Source organism: Sphaeramia orbicularis, chromosome 17 (genome assembly GCF_902148855.1).
Source record: "Sphaeramia orbicularis chromosome 17, fSphaOr1.1, whole genome shotgun sequence".
Classification (NCBI taxonomy): domain Eukaryota; kingdom Metazoa; phylum Chordata; class Actinopteri; order Kurtiformes; family Apogonidae; genus Sphaeramia; species Sphaeramia orbicularis.
In genome coordinates, this window is record NC_043973.1 from 2,276,807 (window position 1) to 2,286,614 (window position 9,808).

General features: G+C 33.7%; 1 protein-coding gene across 2 annotated transcripts; it reads left to right on the forward strand.

The window, feature by feature from the left end:
* The first annotated feature begins 1,923 nt into the window (after window positions 1-1,923).
* On the forward strand, window positions 1,924-6,900 carry fcer1gl (Fc receptor, IgE, high affinity I, gamma polypeptide like). Of its 2 annotated transcripts, none has more exons than XM_030159601.1 (5): window positions 1,924-2,104; window positions 3,606-3,697; window positions 4,706-4,741; window positions 6,239-6,268; window positions 6,528-6,900. In XM_030159601.1, the coding sequence occupies exons 1-5, from the start codon at window positions 2,074-2,076 to the stop codon at window positions 6,588-6,590; spliced, it is 252 nt and encodes an 83-aa protein (XP_030015461.1). In that variant the 5' UTR covers window positions 1,924-2,073; the 3' UTR covers window positions 6,591-6,900. The 2 variants fall into 2 exon arrangements, with proteins under 2 accessions (XP_030015461.1, XP_030015460.1); XM_030159600.1 differs by having other exon boundaries at window positions 1,927-2,104; window positions 6,239-6,350.
* Window positions 6,901-9,808: the final 2,908 nt, after the last annotated feature.

A 9,808-nucleotide genomic window follows, 5' to 3' on the forward strand; every position in this document is an offset into this window, starting at 1 on the left:
GTTCCATTGGATCACCAAAGGACAGAGGGAAATTTACAGATATAATATGATGTGTGGATTAAGTTTCCTAATTAAAATTTTAAAAAAAGGAAGTATCAGAGCTTTTAACCTCATTAAAATATAGAATTTAACCCATAAAGACCCAAACATCCACCTTTAATCTCAACTGTTTAATACCTGCTGATCCACTAATCCTATTAATACATGTCAATAATTGGTGTCAAATACAGCTTGTCATCATTTCATGGTCATGGGATATGACCCTATTTGGACGTTCAGAGGCTCTGTAGTTGCCATGGAAACACATTCATCTTCTGCAACATTGATTCACCAGTAAAACCCATGGAGTTGGATCAATGACAGTGGATGGACACACTGGGGTTATGTTCAGTTAATGAGAGACTGGACTGAAAAACACACTTTTCCTTTTTTTTTTTTTGTTTTGATACAATATTCTTTGAATTTACTCTGAGCTTTTATTAAAATGTACATGATCAGTGAATTAAACATAGGAAAATACATGATTTTCACAACAAAAAAAAAAGCAAAATGCAGAGGACAACATTCTAATAAATGGTGATAAATCACTTAGGAAAGGTTAAATAAAAAGAAAAATTCATTTGGGAACAAATATCACACTGGGTGTTTATGGGTTAATAAAGTTAAAACACAAATACAGATAGAATAGAATAGAATAGAATAGAATAGAATAGAATATCCTTATTGTCATGTTTTGATATAATATCCATAGGATTTACTTTTTCATTTACATCTAAATTAAATGTCGGAAAATCCATGATTTACACTGAAAAATGCAAAATAAAGAAGATAATATTACATTAATGGTGATAAATCACTTAACAGAGGTTAAACACAGGGAGAACCTCATTTAGGAACTGACATAAAAGTAGCTCTGGGTCTGTATGGGTTCAATGACATGAAAGATACAGAAAGATTAAACTGATATAAAAGATGCAATGAGGTGAAAAATTCTGTAAAAGCCACTGGAATACTTTCATATGGATTTCTGCAACAAAAAATACAGACCGAATATTCAGCATAAACCGACGTAAAAGATAAAAATCTAAATATGTTAAAGATACAAGAGATAAGAATAAAAGATCTACACTAATTAATGATGTGTTTTGGTGAATTTGGGTTCTCTAGTTGTAAACGTTTATTGGAAAAAGTCCCTTTTTCTTCAGTTTTCTCTGTTCCTTTGAATTTACTCTGAGCTTTTATGAACATCTATATGATCAGTGAATTAAATATAAGAGAACACATGATCTACACTGAAAACATTCGAAATAAAAAGGACAATATTATAAATAAGTGGTGATAAAACACTTAAAATAGATTAAATATAGAAGAAAAAATCAACTGGGAACTGCCACAGAAGTAGCTCTGGGTCTTTATGGGTTCAATGACATAAAAGATACATAAAGATTAAACTGATATAAAAGATGCAATGAGGTGAAAAATTCTATAGAAGTCACTTCAATATTTTTAGATGCATTTCTGCAAAAAAATATACAGACCAGATATTTAGCATAAAACTGACATAAAAGATAAAAATCTAAATACGTTAAAGGTACAAGAGGTGAGAATAAAAGATCTACAGTAGTTAATGATGTGTTTTTGGTGAATTTAGGTTCTCCAGTTGTAAACGTTCAGGAACCACTGTTATAAAGAAGTGTTTTTGTAACTATTTTTACATTTTTGTTATAACTAAGGAGATCATTTTTCTTCATGCAAGACATTTTTAGGAGAATACTTAGTTCTCGGTCTTCTTACTTTCATGTGTTTCTCTTATTTGTCTTATTTTGAGAAACTGATGACAAGACGAGTGGTGTTTTTCAGAAGCAGATTGAGAGGAACTGTTGTCAGAGGCGGTGGGAGGATGGCAGCGCAGTAGGCGTGTGGTTTTCACAGCCTCACATCGGACACAGAGCCCCGGACTTCCTGTTCACAGCTTCCCTTCGCCCCACAGACTCATCATCCTCCGTCTGAAGCCTCAACACTGAGGACGGCAGCAACAGCAGACGAAGACGACGACCAGCAAACAAAAACCGAATGCCTTCAAAAGATCTACACATGTTACCTGGTAAGAATTTGTACACACCTGACACAGTTTTAGAGCTTAAAAGCATTATGTTCCAACAGCTTTAATGTTCAACAACATCACCAGGAAACCAACAAGAATCCAGTTTAACCCATGAAGACCCAGAGCGACTTCTGTGTCAGTTCTCACATGAAGTTTTCTCTGTATTTGACCTTTAAGTGATTTATCACCGTTTATTAGAATATTATCCTCTGTATTTTGCATTTTTCAGTGAAAATCATTTATTTTCCTATATTTAATTCATTGATCGTGTAGATGTTTGTAAAAGTTGAGATTAAAATTGTGGGTTATTTTATCAAAAACAGAGAAAACAGTAGTAAAAGTGTCTTTTTCAGTCCAGTCTGTCATTAACTGAACTTAAACCCAGTGTGTCCATCCACTGTCGTTGATCTAAGTCTATGGGTTTTACTGGGGAGTCAATGTTGTAGAAGATGACAGTGTTTCCACGGTAACTACGGAGCCTCTGAACGTCCAAATGGGTCATATCTGATGACCATGAAAAGATGAAAAACTATATTTTACACCAATTATTGACATGTATTGATAGAATTAGTGGATCAGCAGAGTGCATCAGACTGGAAAGAGTGACGTATATGACCGAAGGAAAACTGGAGGAATTTGTACAATTATGGAAACCGTACACCAACATTTAATTTTATTTAATTTTTTATGATCATGACTGCTGTATTTTAATATTTTTATCATTATTATTATTATTATTCTTTTATTTATTTATTTATTTTACATATATGTAGACTTGTTCATAAGAATATATGTATGTTATTTATTTATATATTTATTTATCATTTGGTTCAAGTCTACATGGTGTGAATGGGTGTGTGTATGAGTGTTTGTGTTGTTTTGGTTCATGTTCGTTAATGTATATAATCCTGGAGGGTTCTTTTGGGTTTGGTTTTGAACAACTCTATACGTAAAGTGTCATGAGATAACTTTTTTATCATTTGGTGCTATATAAATAAAATTTGATTGATTTGATCGGTTTTCCCCTATAAGTCGCTTTGGAAAAAAGCTTCTGCCAAATGCATAAATGTAAAACGTAAATGTAAATGCATATAATTTACTTTGTGTACCTTTCAATATAAAACTTAAACACCAATAAAAATACTGGGGGAAAAAAAGGATTAGTGGATCAGGAGTCATTAAATATTTTGGATGATTTTCTTGCCAGTGGCTGTTTGGGTCTTTAGGGGTTAAAGGGTCAAAGTCAGCTTTTCGTCAGTTTAGCTGCAGCAAATATAGAAGAGAGAAAATGCAAAACTCTAAGGCACACAGTGCAGCAGTAACTTAGTAAAAAAAAAAAAAAAAAAAAAACATATATAGTAAATACAATATATATGATAGATAATAATAAAATACATATATAAAAGCAGAATATAATTCTAAACATGGAATATAACTATAAACAGCACTAAAGTGTCAATAATGAGGTGTTTAATGTTGTTTTTGTGCGCTGTGTGTGCAGCCACCATCGGAGACATGAACATCTGTTACATCCTGGATGGGGTCCTCATCCTCTACGGCCTCATTCTGACCGCCTTGTACTGCAGACTGAGGGTAAGACCCACACCAAGCACCAGTTAACAGCACACGTTACACTTTTATCACACACAAGCAAATAAACCAGCACAGCTTCCAACCTTTTCCACACTTTCAGCTTCATTTTAAGTCTCTTCAACTTCTGCGATCTTAAGTCAACAAACGCTCTAAAACCAGGGGTCTCAAACTCATTTTCCTTCAGGTTCCACATTCAGCCCGATTAGATCTGAAGTGGGCCGGACCAGTAAAATAATAATAATAAAATAAATAATGACAACTCCAAACTTTTGTCTTTGTTTTAGAGCAACAAAAAGAAAAACATTAAATTATGAAAATACTTACTTTTATAAACTATCCAAAGAAAAAAATGGGAATAACCTGAAAAAACTGACATTTCTTAAGAAAAATCAGTGCAATTTTAACAGTATTCTGCCTCCACTTCTCATTAGTCCATGTGCATTCTGGATCAGATCTACAGACACTAAACACTGAGGAACAGGAAGAAAAGAGTTCAAACTGGGCTGAATTTTCTTTAGACATTTCAGGTTGTTCATATTTGTTCAGGTTATTCACATTTTATTGTTACAGGATAGTTTGTAAATGTAAATATTTCCAGAATTTAATGTTATTTTCTGCACGAAAACAAAGACAAAAACTTGAAATTGTTAATTCAAGACTTTTTGCGGAATTCAACATTTTTTGCTAAATTTAAGATTTTTTTTTTTTTTTTTGCTTAATTCAAGATTTTTTTTTGCTTAATTCAACATTTTTTCCTGAATTCAAGCTAATTTTTTTTTTTTTTGCTTAATTCAAACTCAAGACTGTGGAATTTCTACACTTCATAAATTCATCCCAGGGGCCAGATTGGAACCTTTGGTGGGCCACATTTGGCCCCTGGGCCACATGTTTGAGACCCCTGCTCTAAACGTCCTCCTTGGATGGCACACATGGACTCTGTTTCAGCTGCTCATCAACATCATCCCAGACGTCGACTCACACTCATGTGTCTGTGCTTTTTTTCGACAGATTACTTACAGGAAGTCTACAGCTGGACTCCCTGAGGTAAAATTCACCTTTCTGTCTCTGGAAAAAACGTGACCTTTTTAGTTTAGTGAGCTGAAACACCCTGGATTTGAACCCGTAAAGACCCAAAGCACCAAACCCACCAAGAACATCTACTGATTTAAACTACAGAACAACTATTGATCCACTAATTTTATCAATACATGTAAATAATTGATGTAAAATATAGTTTTTCATCTTTTCATGGTCATCAGATATGACCCATTTGGACTTTCAGAGGGTCCGTAGTTACCGTGGAAACACCGTCATCTTCTCCAACATTGATTCCCCAGTAAAACCCATCGACTTAGATCAGTGACAGTGGATGGACACACTGGGTTTAAGTTCAGTTAATGACAGATTGGACTGAAAAAGACACTTTTACTACAGTTTTCTCTGTTTTGATATAATAGCCATAGGATTTACTTTTTCATTTAGATTTAAATTAAATGTAGGAAAATACATGATTTACACTGAAAAATGCAAAATAAAGAAGATAATATTACATCAATGGGGATAAATCACTTAAGAGAGGTTAACTTCATTTGAGAAGTGACATAAAAGTAGCTCTGGGTCTGTATGGGTTCAATAATATAAAAGATACATAAAGATTAAACTGATATAAAAGATACAATGAGGTGAAAAATTCTGTAAAAGCCACTTGAATATTTTTAGAAGCATTTCTGCAACAGTTTTCTCTGTTTATGATAAAATAACCCTCAACTTTAATCTGAACTTTTACAAACATCTACATGATCAATGAATTAAGTATAGGAAAATACATGATTTTCACTGAAAAATGCAAAATACAGAGGATAGTATTCTAATAAATGCTGATAAATCACTTAACAAAGGTTAAATACAGAGAAAACTTCATCTGGGAACTGACACAAAAGTAGCTCTGGGTCTTCACGGGTTAAACTGGATTCTTGGTGATTTCCTGTTTTTACGTTCAGTTAATGCTGTATTTGCTGAAAAAGCTGCTTTTTCTTCACTTTTATGTAATAACCCTCAACTTTACTCTGAGCTTTTATGAACATCTACATGATCTGTGAATTAAATTTAAGAAAATACAATGATATTCACTGAAAAAAAGCAAAATACAGAGGGTAATATTGAAATAAATGGTGATAAGTCACTTAAAAAGGTTAAATAGAGATAAATTCCTCAGTAAAGTGCCTCTGGGTCTTTATGGGTTAATGGGTTTATTTGTAAATGTCGTAGTTGTGCTTCACACCAACTTCAGTCTCATTTCCTGTGAAGCTCGCGCTGACCACCAAACCTCCATTATTTATACACACTCACAGTTTCCACCAAAGCTCCTTTACACCACAGTTAATGTGTCAATCCCACTTCCTTCTGTTTGTGCTGATGTGCGTTAAATGTTAAGACAGCTTCTTTTTACTGATGCGTGGCGTCCACTTTGGGTTCTGCTGAATGTTCTAGTGTGGGACAGTCAGTAACATGTTGGTGTCTCGACTGTTTTCCATCCGACAGAAGAAGCCCGCTGAGGGAGGCATCTATGCGGTGAGACTTCTCTCTCTAATGATTAAAAACGCCTGTAAAAAGGCACATGATGGACAGGTGACAGCTTACATCACAGCCCATGGTAGGTCCTTCTGTTGCTCTGAACACTCACCTACCTACCAGGCTGTCAGTGAACGCCTCATATGGACTGTAGGGCATCAGCTGAACTCTACACACATGTGCACTGTGGTGTCGTCACTTCTCAGCATTTGCCTGTGTGTGTGTGTGTGTTGTTTTGTGTTGTTTTGTGTGTCTGCAGGGTCTGACCTCGCGTAGCGCCGACACCTACGAGACCATCGGAGTCAAAAAGGCCATGGTGTGACCCCCCCGCCCAGGTGTTTTCTGCTTAAACGGCAGCTTCATCCTGTAAATTAGAATGTGCATAAACCTTCCCACAGACGCAGCGTCTTCTTCTGTTGTACAAAAACATGATCTTCTGCACTTTGTGTCAAGCACTAAATTATACTAAATGTACTAAAAAAGCTCCTCCAGTGTATTTTGCTTTAACTTGACGTTTATTCTTATTTTCTGCTCATGTGTTTCCAGTTTGAGATGAATATCATGTGGAAATTAATATATTTTAACCTCAAAAACAATTCTGTAAACCCACATTAAAACGTTGGAATAATAAATCTGTTGGATTCTTTATTTAGATTTTGGCGGATTTTTTCAACAATAGCACAAAAAAAAAGAAACGAAAAGAAACATTTAAAAACACCTTCTATTGTATTCATTGCAAAGTCACGCCATTCGTATTGGTTTCAAACCAACATTATTATTATTATTATTATTATTATTATTATTATTATTATTATTATTATTATATTATTATTATTATTATTATTTTGCTATTATTATTATTATTATTATTATTATTGTTATTATTTTGCTATTATTATTATTATTTTTTTTTTTTTGCTATTATTATTATTATTATTATTATTATTATTATTATTTCACTGACAAAGCTTGTTGAGATAAAAATCCATTTTGCAGAGTGTTGTGGCCAAGACAGCAACAGCAGAAGTTACACAAAATAGAAATCACATCCATACGTCCACACTAAAATAAATACATAAAACACATCATAAAGTCAATTCTATAATCCGACATAAATCACCAAACTAATACCATAAAACATCATCAGTAATTTAAAAGGTACTAAAAGTATAACAACAATGTTCCTCAAAAGTGTCTCAAAGAAAAATCTGATTCAGTCAGTTTGAAAAACATCCACATGTGGTTTTATCCTTTTCTCATTCATTTAAAATAACTTTGAATGTATTTAAATAGACCTTTTATCATTTACAGTATATTTAACCATATTAATTCAAGTTTAGGAATCATATTCACAAAGCTTCCCTTCGATAAAATATTTACAAAATCATAGAATAATGACATTTAATTATGTAAAGGACTTTTAAGGTTCAAACCAGACCTTCTAAGGATGGAAGTCGTTAACTTTAGGATTAAAACAGACGAGTTTAGTTAAATATTTTTGAAGAAAATGAAATCAGAGACTGCAGATTAAATTTGATCCTCTGTACTGAATAATTAGACTTTGTAAGGAATTTACTCAAAGACCCATAAAGACCCATTAAAACAGAAGTTTGAAGCTGTGAAAACGGACCAGGTTTACATAAAAAAGGTCAGTTTGACTTTAAGGCAGTAACACATCTGCACAGCTTCAGTACAGAGAGTGGAGCATGTCCTCCTGTTAGAACTACAGCCTGAAGATGAAACAAGCAGATAATCAACTTTTACATAGATAGATAGATAGATAGATAGATAGATAGATAGATAGATAGATAGATAGATAGATAGATAGATAGATAGATAGATAGATAGATAGATAGATAGTTCAGTTTAGTTTATTTCAAATATGCAACAAAACAAAATAATCCTACTTAGTCCTTATAAATGAAACAGATTATAAGAGAAAACGAATAAACAAAAAACTACACATATACATGGACAAGGACAAGTTTTCAAACATATGTTTCACATTTGTACTTTTTTTTGCCTACTCAAACACTCATGTAATTGAATGGAATCACATAAAATCCTCAGACTGAGCGGACCAGCTGAGTTCAGGCAGTGGAATGTTTTCTGTCGTGGTTCAACTCTCCTGGTTTTTCTTTGTCGTATTTTCTCGTCATGATGCTCCAGATACTTCAGATGGTGATAGTTCTGGACTTGGGGTGGACCGGTTCAGGACCTGGACTTTCCTACACTGTTGGAACAGATCAGATGTGCAGTTTAGCCCCGTCCTCAGATGGTCCCTGTCCTCTGTAGTCCAGGACAGACAGTGTCCATGAAGGTCCCGTTCATCCAACAGACACTTTCCACTTCAGTTTAAATGAGCTTTGGCTCAAAGAAGATGGAAGAGTTTCTGGATCCTGTTCTCACTGGGCCTCTTCATTAGATTAGATTAAATTAGATTATTTTAGTTTTTAGAGGTATTTTTTAGTGTACATGCCCCACAGAAATGGAACAGCCTGCCTGATATAATTAGACTTCCACATCAGTAGCCATTTTTAAAAACAGGTTAAAAATGTACCTTTTTTTGACAGCGTTCTGTTGAGTTGTGTGTGTGCACGTGTTTGTGTGTGCACGTGTGCACGTGTGCATGTGTGCATGTGTGAGTTTAAGTGTGAGGCCATATGATTGTTTACTTCCACTTAAACTCTGGTGTTTTTTATTGTTTTATACCTGCTGTGAAACACTTTGAGTGTGCTTTGTGCATGACATGTTCTTATAAATAAAGTTTAAAAAGTTGAATATTAGATTGGATTAGATACTGAAATAAAGGTTCCAGTAGCAGCACAACACGAAATGTACGTATATAAGAAGAATTACAATACAAAAAGTAAAAGAAAAAAACTATTTTTGTATTATTATTATAAAAAGCAGCAGTGAAGACCTAGTAGTAAATAATAAAGTAGTAATAATATTAATAACAATAATAATAGTATTCATGATAATATTAATAACCAGAACAAGAACATTGTGCATCAGTAGATTCTTTCTGTCTTTTTTTCTTCTGTACTCCTGTGCTCCTTTTTTCTTTTCTTTTTTTTTCATAATCAGACTAAATGGAATATGGAAGAATCTTATTTTATTTCATTACATGTACAGTTGTTCCAAATAAAAATTGTGTTAAATTTCAAAAGAACTGTTCTCCGTTCTGGATCGTCTTCTACATTAACAGGAAATTGTTGATGTTGACAGATACTGACATGCAGAGTGTGTGTGATTGTTGTCACAGTAAAAACCACAGACATTTCCAAGATAATGATAAAAAAACAGAAGGGCCCCATCACTGAACCTCAGCTGCCTTTAATATCAGTCATTTTGATCAAGTAAAGGTAAAAAAAAAGAAATCAACATTCTGGTTACTACATTTATTTCCTCTGCTGGTTTTTAGTTGAACTCTCCTTTAACGTCTCTACTTCAGAAACACCTGAACTGCTTAATTTCATCATTTTAGGGCGAATTTGCAGAAATAAGAAGAGGAACTTTAACATTAACTCACATCAC